Raw genomic sequence first — 21,092 nt, forward strand, 5'->3', positions numbered from 1 at the left:
TGAGGCTCCTACTGGCCATGGTGATGTATGTCTATAATCCCAGCACTTGGAGAGGCTGAGGTAGGAAGGTTGCTTTAAGTTCAAGGCCAGCCAGGGCTGCTGAATCTCAAAAAAGACAAATCCTTTTCTGTACTGTGAAATTCCAGGGCTTGGGAGGTGGAGTCGGAAGAGCCAGGTGTTCAAGGTACTTAGGTATGCGGTGGTGAGTTCCAGGCCAGTCTGGGCTGTTAAGACCCTGTCTCAAAAACAAGAAAGTGGGTGCCGCAGAAGGCAGGGAAGAAGAGTTTGGGGAGGACTTTCTGGAGAAGAATATAAAAAAGGGAGAAAGTGACTATAGCCTAGAGTGCACACCTTTAATCCCAGCCCTGATCTCTGTGAGTGTGGGAGGATGAGGGGGAAGGGAGGAAGAGAAGAAGAAAGGAAGGAAGGGGACAGGAAGGGGACAGGAAAGAGAGGAGGAAGGGGGCGGGGAGAGGAAGGGAGGGGGGAGGAGGAGGGGGGTACCAGGACACGTGAATGGGTACAGTTCTCAAGCTGGTGAAACCAATCTTAAGTCCTAAGTGAATTTAAGGGGCAGTGGATGGCCCTTACAGCCCACCAATGAAGGGCTGGGGGTAGCTTAGCCATTGGATATTTGTCTAATATGCCGGGGCCACTGACCAAACATCTCACACTATGAAAAGGAAAGCAAGTCAGGTGTGTTGCACACCTACAGTCATATAACACTGCAGGTGTGAAAGCAGGAAGACTGCAGAGGAAGGCTGAGCCAAGTTCAAGCCCCAACCCAGGAAGTTGTCCTCTGACCTCCAGATCAGTGTAGCACACACATGCCAGCCACCCCCTACTCCTACACACACAGGCAAAATAACAAAATCCAGTACCATCTTTAACTATATGCATTATTTTTAAATTATATTTTAAGAGCAGTCTGGGATATATCAGCCATTCTTTTTTCTTCTCCCTCCCTCTCCCTCCCTTCCCCCACCTCTGTTTTTCAGGGTCCTGGATGGAACTCGCTCTGTAGACCAGGCTGGTCTCCAATTCAGAGATCCGCCTGCCTCTGCCTTCCAAGTGCTAAGACTAAAGGTGTGCACCACCACTGCCAAGCTGAGCCCTTCTTTCAATACAATACTGAAAGGAGAGGCAGCTCAAAGGGTAAAGGTGCCTACCACAGAGCCTGACAACCTGAGTTCTATCTCCAGAACCCACACTGAAAGGAGAAAACCAACCCCCAAAGGTAGTCTTCTGAGCTCCACAGTGTGCTTGGTGGCACATGCCTTTACCCGCTGAATCATGTCTCTAGCTTACAGGCATAGGCAGGATGTCTTGCATCTAGAACTTCCCTGTTATCCCATTAAGCTAGTCTATCTAGCCAGCTTGCTCCAGGGTGCTGGAGTTACGGGCAGGCTTCTGTGCATATCATTTACATGGAGATCCAGTACCAGTCCTATGTTTGTGCAGCAAGTCCTTTAACTGCTGGGCAAGCCCTCCAGACAATTTTTTAAAACCATTTTTATACCATGATGATGTCAAAAACTCCCCTTCCTCCTTTTCATCCTTCCATTTGAGGTTCTGGGGATGGAGCCCAAGCCCTTACAAATACCAGGCAATCCCTGTACCACTGAGAGCCACCTAGTACAGCCTGTGTGTGTGCAGTGTGCACTCATGGAGACAAAAAGTCTGTATCATGCTGGGCAGTGGTGGCGCACGCCTTAAGTCCCAGCACTTGGGAGGCAGAGGCAGGCGGATCTCTGAGTTTAAGGGCAGCCTGGTCTACAGAGTGAGTTCCAGGACAGCCAGGGCTACTCAGAAAAAACCCTGTCTTGGAAGGAAATGAAAATGTCTATACCATGATTGTTCCTGTTACCCTCTACCTTACTTTATACTCTATTTAATTTGGGGGCACGGTGTGTACGGTGGAATGCCTGCAGAGGACAGTTATCTCTGTCCATCATGTGGACATGGGTACCAGGAATAGAACTCAGGTCCTTGGGATCAGCAGCACGATCTCCTACCCACTGAAATCCATCTTGCTGGCCTATCTATCCACTTCGTTTTTGAAACAATCTCTTGGTGACCCTCAAGCTCACTAGCTGGCTAGACTGGCTGGACATCAAGCTTGGGTAATCCTCCTGCATCCATTCCCCAGCACTAAAAAAGACAATCATGGAGCCATTACCTTTGGCCTTTTGTTTGGAGCCTGGGAATCTGAGCTCAGACCCTCGTGTTTTCAGTGAGCACTGGACCTGTTGAGCTGCCTTCCCAGCCTGAGTGTTTTCTATTGCAATGACTTCTTGACATACTGCGGGTGCTCCTTCACTCCTGTCCATCTCTGTCACTGTGCTCAGTGATTTGGGGGTCTGTGATGGTGACCATGGCACCTCAGACTCTGCTACCATTGCATGGACACACAGATGAGTCCTGGAGACAGCCCCGAGAAGGCAGGGAAGGTATGGGTAGGACTGAGGAACACAAGAAATAGGGCAGCCTGAAGCAGTCTAAGAGCATGGGCAGGTGTGTCTAGGGGAGCGCATAAGCTTCCATCTCTTCCGTCCTGGTCCTGAGGCTATGGGGAAAGGGTCTTTTCTGTTTTTGAGACAGAGCCTCTCTACCTAGCCCAGGCTGGCCAAGAACTCACCTTCCATCTGCCTTTGCCTCCCGAGGGTGCGTGCCATTTTGCTGTTGTTTCTAACTCTGGATCCCTGCCCAGTTCTCCAGTTGCTTGGTCACCCTGACTTTTAGCCCTCAACCCTCCAACAGCTGAGAGTAAACTGAGGATCCATTTGACATGATTATTCATGTACTGGTGGTTGAAACTAGTAGGATTCTGGACAAACGCTCAACCACTGAGCCTCATCCTCAGTCTTTTGTTTGGTCTTGCCATGTAGTCCAGATCTTCCTGCCTCATCATTTAGAGCACTGGGGTGGCAGACCGTGAGAATTTTTAAAAGACTAAATATTTCAAAGTGTGTGTGTGTGTGTGTGTGTGTGTGTGTGTGTGCATGCACACACTAGAGTGCAGTTGCCTGAGGTGACCAGAAGAGGACAGTGGATCCCCTGATGCTGGAGTTACAGAGGATTGTGAGCCTCTTCTTCCCTCTGTGTGCCACGAACTGAACCCAGATCTTCTGGAAGAGCAACAAGCACTCTTAAATCACTGATCCATTCCTCCAGTGCTGGCATTAAACACATGACCCACCATGCCCAGGACTCAGTTCTTCTTTTAAAGATTTATTTATTTATTTTATGTAAATACACTGTAGCTGTCTTCAGACACTCCAGAAGAGGGAGTCAGATCTCATTATGGATGGTTGTGAGCCATCATGTGGTTGCTGGGAATTGAACTCAGGACCTTCGGAAGAGCAGTCGGTGCTCTTAACCACTGAGCCATCTCTCCAGCCCCAGGACTCAGTTCTTTATGAGTGATAGAAGCTGTTACTCCGAAAAAAAATTTAACAGGGTTATACGTGGAGACCAACTCCTTTAAAATGAGCACTGAAGGAGCTGGGAGTCAGATACAAATCAGAAGAGGTCTGATCTCTAAGTTACAAGCCAGCCTGGGCTAGGTAATATAGGCCAGCCTGGGTTATTTAGTGAAACCCTCAAAAAGCAAAACAAAACATAATTATGTTGTTCAACGTCCAGAATAACTCTTTTGGATGCAGATGAAGAACACAGAGAGACTAAATACGTTTCCTAGTGCTACTCATCCTTAAAGTGGCAGAGACTCACCACATCAAGGTTGGTTATTGCCAGACGATCGTAAGAGATTATAAAAGACATTTCACACTATGATCTTCTTTTTCTAACAGGCTCTCATAGTTAGCCCAGATTGGCCTCGAACTCACCACGATTCTCCGGCCCCATCCTCCCTTACAGATCTTCTGAGCTTTTGGGGAGTCGAAGGTCCGTCTGAGAAATGGGCTATTTCACAAATGTAGCCGACACACCGGGTGTCGTGACACATGCTGGCCGCGTGAGGGGGCGCTAGCCCCGCTCGCCCAGCGAGGGGAAGCAGGATGCAGCCGCCTTCGAAAGCAGGCAGGCTCAGCTTTAGGACCACAGAGCGCTGAGAACAGAGCATCTCAGAAGACTGAGAACAAAGCCTCTCAGAACCGGGAACAAAGGCCGCTGCGGATCAGCTGCCCCGCACCTGGAAGACAAGAAAGACCTCAGAGTCTCTTCTGCTCAAATCATAGACTATTTCACCCAGAGTCTCGTAATCCCTATGACGGAATTACAGAGCCCGTTTGAACCGGTCCTGCTTGAAAGCATAATCAAACCGTAAGATGTTCAGTCCGTTTTACGTCTGAGAGTCTGGGAAAGCTGCCTGGAAGAGGAGGCGTGATCCGGATTCAAGCCTCGCTGATGGCCCTTCTGCGCAGACTCAGAAGCTGAAAGTTCGGGAGGGGCTGCAAGAGCAGCTGCGGAGCTGTCACGTGGAGCCAGTCTCTATTTATAGACCACCCTTCGACCTGGAGAGCCCAATGGTAGCCAGCGCTCGCCCGCAAGGGGGCGGGACCAGCTTCAGAACCAAGCGGCTAGCACCAATGGAATTGGAGCAAGGGCGGGCTTGTTGCATTGTCATTATAAAGGAGGCGTGGCCACAGCCCCTCGGTCGCAGCACAAAGGGGCGTGGCGAGTCTGTTACCGGGTCGGTAGTCACGGGCATGCGTTAAGGAGGGAAAACGGGGCGGGGCGTAGCCTTGCGTCACGGAAGGCAGCAGCCAATAGTAGGCCGTTGTCGTACCTTCAGGGGCGTGGTCATGCAGATGAGGCGCGGGTGGGCGGCCCAATGGGCGGGCGCCTATGCAGATGAGACGGTGACAGCCCGGCCAGCGGGCGGGCGGGCTGCTGGGGCGGGGAGGTGGGACCGGCGAGAGGGGCGGCCGTGGGGCCCGGCCGGGCTGGGGCGGGGGGCCGCAGCCATGATCCGGGCCTTCTCGTTCCCGGTGAGCCCGGAGCGGGGTCGGCTGCGGGGATGGTTGGAAGGCAGCCTGGCCGGGCTCTGCGAGTTGCATTGGCTCCGAGAGAGGCAGGAGTACCGCGTGCAGCAGGCGCTGCGGCTGGCCCAGCCCGGGATGGGGGGCGCCGAGGCCGAGGACGAGGAGGACGCCGAGGAGGACGAGGATGCGGCAGCGGCGCGCAGGGCCGCAGCAGCCCTGGAGGAGCAGCTGGTGAGGGGTCGCCTGTCCGTGCGTCCATCCATGCATCCCTCCCTCCCCCATCGGTTCCCCCACCTCCCTGCTCGTGTGTCTGTCTGTCTTGGTAATAATGTATGCTCAGCACACCGGTCCTAGGGTAGGGGAGCAGGCAGGGGGAAAAGCCGAGAGATAAGACTGGAGACCTGGCCTCCCCTACCTCCAAATAGAGCTGATAGGGAGGATGCACGGCCTCCGTTGGACTCAGCATGGACCCTCTTATCCGTCCTGGCCGCCTAGTGTGTTAAACCGAACATTTCGTCTTCTTACAGTCTTCCCATCTCATGAGGGTTTGAGAGTCCCCCATTTTACAGAGAAAGAAACTGAGGCTTAGAGGCAGGAAGAGACTCACCCAAGGTCACACAGCCCGCATTCAAACATAACCTCCCTCTGGGCCCCACTACCCGGGATCCATCTTTCCTTAACTCTCCGGGGTGCTTGGAGATCCCTGGAGGGGGCGGGGTGGGGGAAGGGGAATCTTCAGGCCTCTGGAGAGAGAGAGACCCCCTGCTGAGAAGCTTACAGTCCCTGAGGAACCCCGGGGGCATTTTGATCAACCCGATGACACTTCTTTCTTCTACTTGGTCCCATGGCTCAGTAGCATGGGGAGGCCAGGTGGAGGTAGCTGGGTAGGGAGGGGAGAGTGAGTATGGTTCGCCGTAGCACTCTAACGATGACTTTCAAATTGAAAAGGCCCCAGCTCTTTCTCCCTCCCTACATCACTCCGTGAGTCTGGAGACCCTTTCCGGTTGTCGCTCCAACCTTTGCATACCACAGCATCTCTGTTTCATTTCCTTAACCCTGTCCCTGTCTCTATGATCTTCGAAGACCGGTAAAGCTTTCAAAACCAGACGAGATTAGAGATGGGGTCGTGGACTGTCTCTAGGCCTCAGTGCTTTTCTGCCTAACGTCTGTCTCCATCTCTCTTCCCTTCCCCCAGCCCACTCCCCTGGCCCATCCCATCCCGGTCCCTAAGCCTCTATGTGTGTACATGTGTGTGGTCAGTTTCCCGTTTAGGGAAACCTGAGCCCAAGCTGTGGGGGTGGGGAGGGGGATCTGGCTGTTGCTGACCTCGGCTGCCCCCTCCCCAGATGGGAAATGGGGAAAGGGGCTGATGAGGCCAGACGCCCAGCCCCACCCCCAACCGTCCTGACGGTGCAGGGAGTGGGACCTTACACATTCTTCTCCAAGCAGAAACAGCTGTGGGAGGCCCCGCCCCCTCCAAAAGTTACAGAGGAGGGGAGGTGTTCAGCCGCTACCCCTGCCCTCCGCTGCGTGGGCTTTACCAGACCCCTCTATCCATCCTACTAAGAGAGGGTGGGAGAAGGCACCATTGCAGACCAGTAGTGGTCTGGCCTCTCTCCCTCCTCACACTCTGCCCCTCTCCTCGGTGCTTACTCCTCCTGGCTGGCATGAAGTGATGGGAGAGAGGACCTGTCCCTCACACTCCGCCCCTTCCCCACTGTAAGCAGTCAAGGCTCAGCCCAGCCTCAAAGAGGAGGCAGTGGCAGACCGGGACAGGAGCCTGGCTGATGGAGTAGAAAGGCGCTAAATATAAACACCTCTGGTGTTGAGGGTTCCTGGGTCTTTCTGAAGAGGAAGTGGGGGGTCACCCCTGATTCCAGAAACCCCCTCTCTTATAAGGCAACCTACATCTCCATCCATCACTCAGAAACACTCTCCCTATGAAGCAAAACAAAAATCCCCAAAGTTAGACTTAGTGACTCTGTGAGACATGATGTGGGCATGCCACAGTCAGAGTAGAGGTATTGTAGAGAGAGAGGCGTGGATATTGTGTACAGAGGGGTCCTGTTTGCTCCTAGGAAGGAAAAGATCCCTTCCAGCAAGGAGGACTTGGGCTAGACCCACAGAAGGACTTCTTTTTTTTTTTTTTTTGGTTTTTCGAGACAGGGTTTCTCTGTGTAGCCCGGGCTGTCCTGGAACTCACTCTGTAGACCAGGCTGCCCTCGAACTCAGAAATCCACCTGCCTCTGCCTCCCAAGTGCTGGGATCAAAGGCATGCGCCACCACCGCCCGGCTAGGACTTCTTAACATAGATGAAAGGGCACTGGAATGTAAGGAGAGGAAAAAAGATATGGGGAAGTTTGGGCAAAAGAGTCTCCAGGGACTTAGGTCATTTAGAGATGAACTCAGGCTGTCTGTTCCCCAACTCTTTGTTTTGTTTTGTTTTGTTCTTTGTATTTTTGAGACAGGGTTTTTCTGTATAGCCCTAGCTGTCCTGGAATTCACTCTGTAGACCAGGCTGGCCTCGAACTCAGAAATCCACCTGCCTCTGCCTCCTAAGTGCTGGGATCAAAGGTGTTCGCCACCACCACCTGGTTTGTTCCCCAACTCTTGACCACTCCCCCTGGTGAAAAAAACTGAAATGATAGTTGTGGAATCCATCACCCCCCCCAAAAGCCCAATGTTTTACATATAATTTGAATTTCGCAAGCAGTGTTAGAAATTATTCCTTGTGAGATACTTTGTTGTAATGATGTAAACTGGCCTTGATGAAACACTGAAAAGAGAACTGACCTTTCAACTTCTTTTAGCTTTTCCTGGGAGCTTAGGAAAGACCAAGTCGTGTGATGCCATTGCAGATAAGGAAAGTAAAGCCCAGAGAGGTCAAGAAACCTGCCTGAGGTCTCACAGCCAGGCAGGGGGAGAGATGATGGACACTGGCTGCCAAGGCTCACCTTAAATATTCACAGTCCACCTCATCTTCCATTTGATTCCCTATGCTGAGAAGGCCATTACCATTTGACTTGGCTTGAGTCTGTTCTGATTTTTTCTAATGTGAAATGGAGAGCACTTGACAAACTGTTGCTTTTTTATTTACCAATCCGGGGGATGGAACTAAGGGTAAGGAGCAGGACAGGCAAGTGCTGAACTATTCAGTCACATCCCAGCCCCTTACTGGGGGATTCTAGGCAGGGGCTCTACCACTGAGCCACGCCCTTAGCCCCTCACTGGGGCTCTACTCTCCTCCATTGCTGTTTTTAGTTTAGTTTTCATTTGGTTCAGTTTTCAGTGTGTAACCCCTGGCTGACCTGGAACTCACAGGGATCCACCTGCTTCTGCTATCTTGTCTGGCCCTAGCCCTCTTTTTGACACTTGATTTCTCTGATTCCTAGACAGGCTTTGAACTTTCCATGCTCCTATCTGCTTCCCAGAGCACTAAAGAATGTCAAACCCCACCCCTGGCCTGTCTCACAGGTCTTATTGTTTTATAAAAGACCAGTTTCTTGGGCAAGGTCCCAAGGCTTTGCCCATGGTCTTCGAAATGTGACTTCTCTGGCCAGAAGTATGACACAAGGTATGGAAATGGTTAGACACACAAATTTTGGGGTTCCAATCTAGGTATGTCCAGAAGCTCACAAACTGGGACTTGATAACTTTGGGTTTTGAAGATCCTCCACGTTTGGTCAGGCTTACCACCATTGCCAACTCCCATCAGCTGTGCATGCATATAGAACGGTGCCCGGTCCCCATTAGATCGTCACCAGTGATTCTGCACTCAGGAGTACTCTCATCTGAGCACTCAGGCCCTCCAGAGGTGAAGGCAGGATGATTGGAAGTAAGTCATTCTTGGTTACATAGGAAGTCCAAGGTCAGCCTGGGCTACCTGAGACTGTAAACCCAAAAAGTTTGTAGTTGTCTTCGCTTAAGTGAAATCTGCTATGCCCCCATCATGACGAAGTTACGGGATGGCACACTTCTAAGAACGTGTGTCCCTATGACTGTGATTCTGGCTTCCTCCCTCCCCTGCAAGTCCCTTCTCTGCTCAGTACTATATCACAGAATAATCTGCCTTCACCCCTCTTAACAGCTGTGAAGTATTCCACCACAAACATTCTGGCATTCATTCATCAAACGTTTCCTAAGTTCTAAGCCCAAGGGAGAAGAGTGCCACTGTGAACAGAAAACCTCTGTCCTAGTGAGAAATCACTTCCTATTGAGAGACAAGATAAACAAGTGACACTCTGTTTGCATGTGCACGTGCGTGTGTGCATGCATGTGTACATGAGGGAGCAGGAGAAAAGGGCGACCGACAGGGTGCAGAATGGCAAAGGGACTATTTTTAAAAGGCAGAGGATGGAAGATCACATTAGAAAAGCCCAAGGAGTGGGGGAGGGGGGCTGCGAGGGGGCTCATTGCTGCACACAGAGTGCGGTGGTAACTAGAGGGCCAGGCAGCGGACCAGTCTGGTCCACTTGGAACATGACACAGGCAGTTGATGGCAGCCTGTGGGGCTTTTTGTATTTTTTTTTTTCCCTCAGATGCCTTTTGATAGTATATGCACGGACTTTTCTTTTTTCTTTTTCTTTTTAAATTAAGGTTGATTGATTAGCCCATGGGCATCCAAACATACCCAGAGTGGGAGACATTTTTGTTGACCTTCATTGCACAGACAGTGCCACATGGGGGCTTCTGTTCTGGGAGGGGAAGAGGCCAGGCCTGGAGGAGAAAGGGCTGGGGGTGGGGGAGGACTGTGGCTGCTGCCTAGAGCCAGGCCAGTCTTTCTGCCCTAAATAGGCAGGGCTGGGTGCTGGCCCCGCCCTCCCGCCAGCATCCAGACAAGCTGCTTTTGTCTGAGGGTCAACTGTCTGCCCCTGGCAGCCGCTACCTCTGGTCTCACTGAGTCCCCTGTGAGACATTCCCTGGCCCTGCCTCTGTGGCTTCCCAAATAAGATAAAATCCTAGATTTTTTTTTTAAATCGTAGATACAGGGTCTTATGGACTGGACTGCCCTCAGAGTCGGTAGGTAGGCAGGAATGGCTTTGAACTCCTTATCCTCTGCCTCTACCTCTCTCTGCTCAGTGCTAGGATTGCAGGTCTTTTATTCAGTACTGGGGACTAAACCCAGAGTTTCCTGCTAGGCGATCACTCTTCCGGCTTAGTTCTGTCCTCCATCCCAGTCCAGAGAGTCCTGGTCTGTGATCACTGTTGAGGCCACCAGAAAGGGTAGATTTACAGAGGGACTTACAGGGGGCACCAAAGGGTGTGGTTCCTTCTGAAGGGAGGAATAATGAGGCGTTTGAATTGCACTGCTTGTTTGTTATATGAAGTAGCCAGTCTGCTGCAGCAGCAGGAAGCACTAAGAGGGGACTTCCATAAGAACTTCTCATTGGTGATAAAGGGAAATGTAGTATCTCAGAAAGGAGGGACAAAATGACGAGGTAGCCTCAAGACCACCCTTGGATCTGCCTGCTCCTACACTCCCCACCTTTACCACTGAACTCTCTTACAGCAAGAAGACCTGAACTTAAAGCCCTCATGTACTGTGTCATGTGCCAGCAACATCCTACTAGAAGGTGCAGGCAAGAAGGTCATGGGTTCAAGGCCATGCTCCCTATAACAGGGCAAGTTTGAGGCCAGCCAGGGCTTTGTGCGAATGAGACTCTGGCTCAAAAGGGGGCTGAGGTACATCTAGGGGGTTTGTCTCAATAAGGTGCCTGCCAGTTGACATGAAGACCTGACTTTGAGTCTCCAGTACCCACACAAGAAGCCAGGCAAGAGGCTAGGGTGAGCCTGGGAGAGTCGGGAGGATTGTGGAGCTCATTGGAACAAGGCTAGCCTAAGAAGGTGAGAACCTGCCTCAAAAAATAAGGTGAATGGAGCTAGAGAGATGGTTCAGTGGTTAAGAGCTCTTGCTGAACAATCATGAGGAGTCTCTGAGTTCGAACCCCACCACCACATGGTAAGCAGAATGTCTTATATGTTCCTCTAACCACAGCTCTCAAGAGAGTTGATACAGGAAAGTCACTGGGCAACTGAAGGCCAGGTTCAGGGGGACATGCTGCCTCCCTCACAGGAGTAGACAGAGAGTGATAGAGTATACTTGACACCCTCTCTGACCTCTACACTCAAGTGCAGGTGCACACACACACGCATACACACATACACTTACCTACATGCTTAGGTAAATACTTTTTAAAATTTTTTTGTTTTGGTTTTTTTGTTTGTTTGAGACAGGGTTTCTCTGTGTAACCCTGGCTGTCCTGGAACTCACTCTGTGGACCAGGCTGTCCTTGAACTCAGAAATCCGCCTGCCTCTGCCTCTCAAGGTAAATACTTTAAAAAATAAGGGAGCTGGGCATGGTGGTACACAACTTCAATCCCAGCACTCAGGAAGCAGAAGCAGGAGGATCTCTTCCAGCCTGGTCTACAAAGAGTGTTCTAGGCTAGATAGGGCTAGATAGTGAGACCTTCTCTCAATAAGTAAATGATCACACAAACAGGGCTAGAGAGATAGTGAAGTGGCTAGGACCACTGGCTTACTTCAAGAGGACCTGAATGTGGTTCCTAGAACCCACGTGGCCCACTTGTGTCTGTAACTCCCATTCTAAGGAATCCAGAGCCATATTCTGTCCTCCATGGGCACCAGGTGTGCACATGGTGCACAGGCATAGGTGTGGGCAAAACGTGCATGCATTAAAAAAAAATTGTGTGTGGGTGATGGAATAAATCTTTTAAAGAGGGGGGTAGCCAACAGGATGGCTCAATGGGTAAAGGCACTTGTTGCCAAGCCTTATAACCTGATTCAGTTCCTGAGATCTACACAGTAGAAGGATCTGAGAATTGACTCCATCCTACAAGCTGTCTTCTGACCTCCACACCCACACACGCATGAGTGTCCATAAGAGCGTGCACACAAACACACATAAATGTAAAAAAATAATGTGGAGAGTCAATGAGAAAAATACCTAATCATCCTTTGTTGTCCCACCTCCAAATAAAATGATAGCAAGGGCTGGAGAGATGGCTCAGATAAGAACACTGGCTGCTCTTCCAGAAGACCTGGGTTCAATTCTCAGCACCCACATGGCAGCTCACAACCATCTCTAATTCCAGTTCCAGAGGATCCTACACCCTCTTCCCTTCCTGTCTCTTAGGGCACTGCACACACACAGTGCTTAGACATACATTCAGGCAAAACACCCATCTACATATTAGCCAATTAATTTGATTAGCTAATTAATCGATAAGATGCCAGTCATGGTGTTGCATATATTTAATCCCAGCACTCAGGAGGCAGAAGCAGGCAGATCTCTGTGAGTTCCAGGCCAGCCAGGGCTGCAGAGAGAGACCTTGTCTCAAAACACAAAAAGACAAAACCAAGGTGTGAAGTGAGACTGGAGAAGGGCTATTCTAACGGTTTCAGGAGCAGATGCAGGCATAGGCGACAGAGAAGGAACAGACAATCCCTTCTGGAGCCTTAGCCTACATAGATGAGGCTGCATCGTGAAGAGTGAAAGTTAGACAGGACTTCCTAACAGAGATGAGGGACAGAGGGCTGACATTTCCAAGTGGATCTCCATCAGGAATTCACGAACAGGAGGCAGGTGGGCTCTGGAGCCTTCTAACGGCCTTGTTTTCCTTGTGCTTCAGGAGGCCCTGCCTGGGCTCATCTGGGACTTGGGCCAGCAGTTGGGAGACCTGAGTCTGGAGTCTGGGGGCCTGGACCAGGAGAGTGGGCGCAGCTCAGGTGAGGGGGTGGGGTCTTTCTAGGACACCCCAGTCTTTCTCGGTATCCTTTATCTCTGCAGTCCCTCTCCCCCACACTCACCTCTTTCCTTCCCCACCCCTGCTCCCTAATGATCTCAGCTTCTTCCTGGAATCCAGGCTTCTATGAAGACCCCAGTTCTACCGGAGGCCCAGATTCACCACCCTCCACCTTCTGCGGAGACAGCGGCTTCTCTGGATCTGGCTCCTATGGACGCCTGGGTCCCTCGGACCCCCGGGGCATTTATGCCAGCGAGAGACCCAAGTCGTTAGGTACGGCGGAAGGGTGGGGCCCTGTGACAGCGAGAAGACAGCTTTGAACATAAAATTGGGTCCAATTTGGACTCCCAGTCCTGGCTGGGATCGCCAGTCTGGTGCAGTTTTAGCACCTAAGCATTCTGAGCTTCCATTTAGTGTCTGCATCAGCAGACATTGTGAGGTGCACCTTTAATCCCAGCACTCAGGAGGCAGAGGCAGGCAGATCTCTGAGTTCAAGGCCAGCCTAGAGTACATTTTAAGTATATACACACACTCTCTTTTTCTGTCTGTGTCTGTCTCTCTGTCGCTTTCTCTCCTCCTTTTTGACAGGGGTCTCTCTATTATATAGCCCTGCTATCTCGGAACTCACTAGATAGACCAGGCTGGCCTCAAATTCACAGAGATCCACCTGTCTCTGCCTCCCAAGAGCTGGCATTAAAGGTTCCCACCACCAAGCCTGGCGTCAAGAGGGAACTGGCTTGAGAAAGCCTCACTGAGCCCCTGACCCCTGACATTTGAGAGAAATAAGAGGAATAGGCTAAACTGACACTGGAGAACAGGCCAGGAAGCAGAAACCACAAGCGCAAAGGCCCTGAGGCCAGAGGCCGGCAATTTGGGGCATCTAGGAAGTCAGTGTGGCTGTAGATCTAAGGATATGAATGTGCAGTGTAAGCAAGACAAGTAGTGGAGACTTGAAGGGATTGTGTCATCAACCATATAGGAGGGGATGAGTGAGGATGAGTGAGGAGGGGTCTTCAGAGAGGGCAGCAGGGTGGGGAGGGGTGTGGCTTTGCCCTATCCAGGGCCGGGAGAGAAGCCTTGATTTTATTCTGTTTTTTGTTTTGTTTTGTTTTTTGTTTTTTTTATGTAACCCTGGCTGACCTGAAACTCCCCGTGTTGTGGCCCTGAACTTGTAGCAGTTCTGCTGCAGTCTCTCCAGTGTTGGGAGGATTGGCAGGATTGGCAGGTGTGGGCCGCCACATCCAACTTAATTGTTGTTTGAGGCAGGCTCTCAGATAGCCTAGGCTGCCACAGACTTGCTATGTAGAGGGCAACTTTAAATTCTTGATCCTCCTACCTCCATCTACTCTGTGCTGAGACTATAAGCTTGTACTAGTATGCCCAACTTTTTTTTTTTCGTTTTTTTGCGGGAATGGGGGCTGGGGTGGGATCTCCAACATGCTCAGTAGCTGAGCATGGCCAGCACCTCCTCAGTTTTGTAACAGATCACAGATGTTCACCACGAAGTCGGTTATTTATTTATGTTACACTCTTTTTTTTTCCCCTCGGTTTTTCGAGACAGGGTTTCTCTGTGTAGTCCTGGCTGTCCTGGAACTCACTCTGTAGACCAGGCTGGCCTCGAACTCAGAAATCTGCCTGCCTCTGCCTCCCCAGTGCTGGGATTAAAGGCATGCACCACCACTGCCCGGCTATGTTACACTCTTAATTTGCTACATAGCTCAGATTGGAGGTGATCCTCTTGCCTCTGCTGCTTCAATTCTAGGCTAAAAAAATGCCTTTGAGAATCCCTCCTTTCTCTTCCTCTGCCTTTCTCCTGCAGGCGACGCCAGTCCCAGCGCTCCCGAGTCAGTGGGTGCCCGGGTTGCCGTGCCTCGATCCTTCTCAGCTCCCTATCCGACGGCGGCAGCCGGAGCTGAGACCTGCTCATCCGCGGAACGGCGGGCTCGTGCCGGGCCCTTCCTGACACCTAGCCCGCTGCACGCGGTGGCTCTGCGCAGCCCACGGCCAAGTGGACGGGTACCGTGCGGCTCACCGGACGCGGCGGCCAGCCGGCCCCTAGACGGCTACATCTCGGCGCTCCTGCGCAGGCGCCGCCGCCGGGGGGCGGGCCAACCGCGTACAAGTCCCGGGGGCGCGGACGGGGGCGCGCGGCGCCAGAACGGCGCGCGCCCGCGGCCGCCCGAAGCGTCCCCGCCCCCCGGAGGCGCGCGACCCGCGCGGGAGCCGTCGACGGAGCGCGCCTGGGCTGCGGCGTGGGAGGCGGAGGTTCCACCCGAACCCGCGCCTCCGGCCGCCGCGTCGCCGCCCTCCAGTCCCGCAGAGGGCCGCCTCGTGAAGGCACAGTACATCCCGGGCGCGCCCGCCGCCTCCAGAGGCCTCCCGGGCCGCGCCGCGCGCCGCCGGGCTCCGCCGCTCACGCGAGGTCGCAGCGTGGAGCAGTCCCCGCCGAGGGAGCGGCCGCGCGCCGCGGGCCGTCGGGGCCGCCTGGCGGAGCCGTCGGGGCGTCGGGGATCGCCGAGGGCGCGCAAAGCGGCGCGCTCGCAGTCTGAGACCAGTCTACTGGGCCGCGCGCACGCCGCTCCGCCACCCAAGTACCCCACGGCCGAACGAGACGAGCCCCGACCGCCCCGGCCCCGTCGGGGCCCAGCGCCCACGCCTACGGTCCAGGCCTGCCGTCGGTGGCGCTCCACCGCTGAGATCGACGCGCCGGACGGCCGCCGCGCCCGCGCTCGCGTGCCTGCGCCGCGAGGCCCCGCGCCCTCGCCATCCGCGCCCCCGCGCCGGCTGCTGTACGGTTGCGCGGGCAGCGACTCCGAGTGCTCGGCGGCGGGGCGCCCCGTGCCGCTTGGCCGTCGGATGCCGTCTGTATGCGCTCCAGGAGGCTACGGCGAGAGCGAGTCGAGCGCCAGCGAGGGCGAGTCGCCCGCCTTCAGCTCTGCCTCCAGCGACTCGGATGGCAGCGGAGGCCTCGTGTGGCCGCAGCAACTGGTGGCGGCTGCCGGGGCCTCGCCGTCGGGGCCCGGAGGCGCTGCGGGTGGAGGGACGCCCGCGGGTCCTGCCAAGGTCTTCGTGAAGATCAAGGCATCGCACGCGCTCAAGAAAAAGATCCTTCGTTTTCGGTCGGGTTCTCTGAAGGTCATGACGACTGTGTGAGTTGGGGCGGGATGGGCTTGAACTTCACCTCCATGGCCTCCGCACCCCCACACTTTTCATCCTCCAACCCTCTCCACACCCACCTTCCAAAGACCACCGGTTTTCTCTGCTTCCAAAGACCCTCCTCACTCACTGCCCGCCGTCCATAGCCGTCCTGGAGAGGCCGCCCCTCTCCCCCCACTGGGAGGCGCCCACATTGTCCCAGTACAGCTGGTTTTCAAAGCCTTGAGCCAGAAGGCGCCCCTCCGTGGGCCACACACTCCCCATCTGTACAATGGGTGTCCATGTATGCAAATGCTGTAATTGCGTTCGGGTCTCCCCTCCCCGACCCCCGTTTTAATTTTAGAAGCTTGGTCTGTCCTCCACTTCTCTCACATAGCCTTCTCATTCCTCTTTTCCTTGCCCAGATGGGGCTCCCTTCTCATTCACAAAGTGCCCCCTCCATGTCCCTGGACCCTTAGGATATCCCCTGGGGCCCCCAAGTCAGAGACTGTCTGACTCAGGTTATGCCTACAGAGTGCCCTGCCCTGGAAGAGGAAGTGGCACTGTCTTAGGGGCTTTGAGGGTCAAGTAGGAGTTGCCAACACCTGGAAAGGACTCTTTCTGCTCCATCCCTGGACAGTCATGGAGGATTGGGAGGTTAGAGAGAGGAAGGAAGATGGTTTCAATCTCGTGCCTCTCCCCACGGGGAGTGGGGGAAGCTGAATGACCCTCAGCTGTTCCAGTCCAGTGGGTTTTTAAAATTTTTTTTTGATTAAAGAAATTACTGTATTTATTATGACAATGGTGACTCCCCGGTGCATGGGGGGCCAGATTCTGTGTGTTTCTCTAACCTCTTTGTAAATAAATGCACAATGTTACATATTCCCTGGATTCTTGTTCTGCACTGAATGAGAGCTGTGTCCCTTTTTCTTCCAACCTGCATGAATGGAGCTCCTTCAGTCTGCTGTGGGACGGGTGGCAGGTACCAGGTTGAATTTGAACATCGCTCCATAGCCACTTTTTTTTTTTTCAGTGACTCTGACCTTCTGGTTATATTTGGACGTTGTTATGTATTCCTAAGAAGAGCGAGCCAAGATCAGGGCTGGTGCTGTGGCTCAGTGGATCAATGCACTTGCCATACAGGTGTGAGGACGTGAGTGCTGGTCCTCAGATCCCTGGGCAAGCCCAACTTACTAGTGTTCATATGCGACCCCAGTGCTCCTATGGAGCAGTAGGAGGCAGAGACAGGAGACTCCCTGGAAGCTCAAAGGCCAGCCACCCTGGTATATGAAGTGGTAAACAACAGACTGTGGCGAAGTAGAGGGCAAGGACTAACACCCTAGATTGTCCTCAGTGCTCCACACATGAAGCATTGTTTGTACATACCTCATACATCACACACACATTAAATAATTATGAAGAAGTCGCGTGCAAGCATGAAGACATGAACTTGGATCACTTATAGTCATGTAGAAGCCGGGCATGGTGGGAAAAGCCAGGGAGGTAGAGGTGAGCAGATCTCCAGCTTGGTCTACATAGTGAGTTCCAGGCCAGTCTGTTTCAAATAACATTTAATAATCCTGTTTCAAAATAACATTTACTAGTAATAACAACTACCCTATTTTATTGAGACAGGGTGTCCCCCGAGCAGCCTGAGCTGGCCATGAACTTGTTATATAGCCCACATTTGGCCTGATGCTGGACATCCTCCTGCCTCAGCCTCTGGTGTCTGGAAACACAGGCCTGCCTCGCTATATCTTCCAGTCACGTTCATGGCCGGAGATTGGGGGGGGGGGGGTGATGGCTGTGTTAATTAGCACGTTTGTCCATATGCTTTTATTTTTACTTTTTATTTTTACATGTACAGGTGTTTTGTCTGCATGTACACATGTTGCCTACAAAGGCTAGAAGTTGTCTTCCTCTGGAAGAGCAGCTGACACTCTTAACCACTAAGCCATCTCTGTAGTCCCTATCGCTCTGTCTTTGCACATCCTTCTGTGTGGGATTTGGTCCTTTCGCTTCCTCTTAATGTGAATTGCCTGTTTGTAACCTTTCCACATTTTTTGCTATTGGTTAATCCCAGAGACTATGCCCATTTCATAGGTGGGTAAATAGACTCCTGGAGAGGCCATTACTAGCCCTGGTCACAAGGCCTTAAGACAGTCAGGGTTTGGTTCCAACACCTACCTGCTTCCACAGTGAGAAGAATGGGATGTGTGTGTCTGTCCAGGTATGTCCCTTACAACACTGAGAGGAAAGAGCCCAGGTCTATGCTCATCTCCAGCACAGCCATGCAGCAGGGAACAAAAGAGAGTCCCTGCCCCACTCTAGTGGGGACAGAGGAGACAAGTAACAGGAAATGACGGGGTGGGGTGTGGCTCGGTGGGTAGAGCATGTGCCTACCCTACCAGAAACGAAGCCCTAGGCCCCAGCTCAGCACCCAGAAACCAGGCATGGCCATGCACATCTGTAATCTGAGCATTTGGGAGGTAGAGGCAAGGGGATCTGACATTGAGGGACACTCTCAGTTACATAGTGAGTTTGAAGCTAGCCTCAGCTACATGAAACTCACAGATAAGTAACTAGGAAAGTAGGTGGATGGATGGGTGTTTAGAGGCTGGGAGCTAGAGGTGCAGCTCTGAAGTAGAACACTCCTGTTTAGCAGGTACAGGCCAAGAGTTTGATCCTCAGCACTAGGGAGTGGATATGATGTTATTCTCAAAAGTTGTTCCCAAAAGGCAGCTGAGGTCAGAGTGGGAAGGGATTTGGCCAGGGCTCCACCGGCCCTTAGAGATGGTCCAGGAAAATAGGAGTGGTTATTTTTCTCCCTCCCAGCCCCTCTGAACTCTCTGTGTAATTGAGGATGACCTTGAACTCCTGATTCCCCCCACCCCACCATCTCTCAGGTGGTGGGATCTGGATTGTAGGTGTATACCCCTAAGCATGGCTTCTCTACCTCTCTATATGTATCTATTTAAAACAGGGTCTCACTCATCCTGTAGACAGGCTGGCCTTGATCAGGCAGTCCTCCTGCCTCAGCCTTTTTAGGTATCACAGCCTCATGCCCATTCCACACCTGGCTAATGGCCATATTCTCTTAAGATTTATTTATTTATTTTTATTTATAGGAGTACACTTTCGCTGTCTTCAGACATACCAGAAGAGGGCATAAGATCCCATTACAGAGAGTTGTGAGCCACTATGTAATTGTTGGGAATTGAACTCAAGATCTCTGCAAGAGCAATCAATGCACCGGGTGGTGGTCCACACCTTTAATCCCAGCACTTGGGAGGCAGAGGCAGGTGGATTTCTGAGTTCGAGGCCAGCCTGGTCTACAGACTGAGTTCCAGGACAGCCAGGGCTATACAGAGAAACCTTGTCTCAAGAAAACAAACAAACAAACAAACAAAAAACCAGTCAGTGCTCTTAATCGCTGAGCCATCTCTGCAGCCTCTGGCCATATCCTTAATGCTGCCTTTCTCAGCATATCTGCTATACTCTTCTCTTCCTTGGTCCCAGGAAGAGATCTTTGGGCAAGGGTGGGAGTGACTTAAAAGTTGAGAGGGAACTTGGGGACAGCAGCTAGGCATGGTTAACATACCTGTTGTGCCATCATACAAAAGACAAGCAGAACTGTTTTAAATTTGACCAGGCTAGACTACATGGTGAGCTCCAGGTTTGCCCCTCAGTAGCCCAGTGGTACCTCTTGTTCTGATCTTCTTATAGGCTTGTTGTGGTTGCTGGGAATAGGGCTAAGCGGTTAAGAGTATCTGTTCTTGCAGAGGACCCGGATTTGATTCTCAGCACCCACATGGTGACTCACAACCATCTGCAACTCCATGTTCAGGGGATCCAACACCCTCTTCTGACCTCTTTGGGCACCAGACACACAAGTGGTACACAGACATACATGCAATGCAAACAAAACACTCATACTCATAAAATAATATATATATATATATATTTTAAAATAATAAATAAGCTTTGGGGGCAGGAGAAGTGACTCAGTGGTTAAGAATACTTTTTGTTCTTGCAGAAGACTTGAGTTCAGTTCCCAGCACCCACATGGTAGTCCATAACTATTCATAGGTACCTGTATGGTGCACATACATAATACATACATAAAAGCAAAACACTCATACACGCAAAATGCATCTTTAAAAAAATGAATAAAATGCCGGGCAGTGGTGGCGCACACCTTTAGTCCCAGCACTTGGGAGGCAGAGACAGGCAGATTTCTGAGTTGGAGGCCAGCCTGATCTACAGAGTGAGTTCCAGGACAGCCAGGGCTACACAGAGAAACCCTGTCTTGAAACCGCCCCCCCCCCCAAAAAAAAAGAAAATTGGTATGCTGAATCCTGGAATTACTGGTATGTGTTACCTATGGTTTCCGGCACAATAGGAATCCTTAACCAACTAAAACACACACCCCCCATCCACCCTTCCCCCCCACCCACACCCCCACCCACACACTCTCCCTTTTAGGCTGTTTCACTTTGTAGCACCAGTTGAGATGGAACTCACTGTGTAGTCCAGGTTATCCCGGAATTTCCCGTTCTCCAGGCTCATCATCCCCGGTGCCCGGATTACAGGTATGGTGGGACTTGGTTCTAGACAAAAGCCTGGCAACTTCTCTACAAGGAACATGATGACAGGGTCAGAGGCAAAAGGCAGAAGCCAGATGAGGAAGCCAAGAAAATAGAGAAGCTGGATTGAGTTGGTGGGAAGAAACTGGATTCTGGGCTGACTTTAAGATGCTTAATGATTAAGGACTTCGAGATTGTTCAGCTGGAAGGGGGCCTTTGCCACCAAGCCTGTGGGCCAGAGTTCCACCCTGGCATCCACATAATGGAAGGAGAAAACCGAGGCTCTCACGAGGTGGCCTCAGTTCCACATCAAGGCTGAGGTACCGGCACACACCTCCCCATACACACAATAAGCAAGTAAAACGTAAATATATATTTAAATAATAAAGAGGCGGCTGAGGTCTGCAGATCAGGAGGGAGCTGGCAGTTATCCAGACCGTGTCTGTTCTCCATCCTCCTTTCTCTAGCCTTTGGTCGGGAGACGGGGTCGTCACCCTGCCTTTCCAGCTTTAAGTAAGCTGGGGTTCCTCCCCAGTGGCGGCCTAGGCCAGATCTGGGGATGAAAACCAGCTGCGGGAGGCGCTGGGCTCGGCGTGCGCCCAGGCCCCTCCTAGGCGCCGGCAGACACCAATCTTTGGCTCCCCTCCCCCTACCGCAGCTC

The 21,092-nt window shown here is 52.2% G+C and overlaps 1 protein-coding gene across 1 annotated transcript; it reads left to right on the forward strand.

Moving 5' to 3' along the window:
• Nucleotides 1-4,816: 4,816 nt before the first annotated feature.
• On the forward strand, nucleotides 4,817-16,731 carry Dact3 (dishevelled binding antagonist of beta catenin 3). Its single transcript, XM_031385472.1, has 4 exons — nucleotides 4,817-5,177; nucleotides 12,597-12,693; nucleotides 12,831-12,983; nucleotides 14,530-16,731. Exons 1-4 carry the CDS (start codon nucleotides 4,929-4,931, stop codon nucleotides 15,861-15,863), a joined length of 1,833 nt encoding a protein of 610 aa, XP_031241332.1. The 5' UTR covers nucleotides 4,817-4,928; the 3' UTR covers nucleotides 15,864-16,731.
• Nucleotides 16,732-21,092: the final 4,361 nt, after the last annotated feature.

Source organism: Mastomys coucha, unplaced genomic scaffold (assembly GCF_008632895.1).
Source record: "Mastomys coucha isolate ucsf_1 unplaced genomic scaffold, UCSF_Mcou_1 pScaffold21, whole genome shotgun sequence".
In the NCBI taxonomy this organism is placed as follows: Eukaryota; Metazoa; Chordata; class Mammalia; order Rodentia; family Muridae; genus Mastomys; species Mastomys coucha.

Bases quoted from the DNA above. Each gene is read 5' to 3' on its own strand.
- Dact3 (XM_031385472.1), top strand. From the start codon at position 4,929: ATGATCCGGGCCTTCTCGTTCCCGGTGAGCCCGGAGCGGGGTCGGCTG. The intron at 5,178-12,596 runs GTGAGGGGTCGC...CTTGTGCTTCAG, and splicing joins CAGCCCTGGAGGAGCAGCTG to GAGGCCCTGCCTGGGCTCAT. The intron at 12,694-12,830 runs GTGAGGGGGTGG...CCTGGAATCCAG, and splicing joins GGAGAGTGGGCGCAGCTCAG to GCTTCTATGAAGACCCCAGT.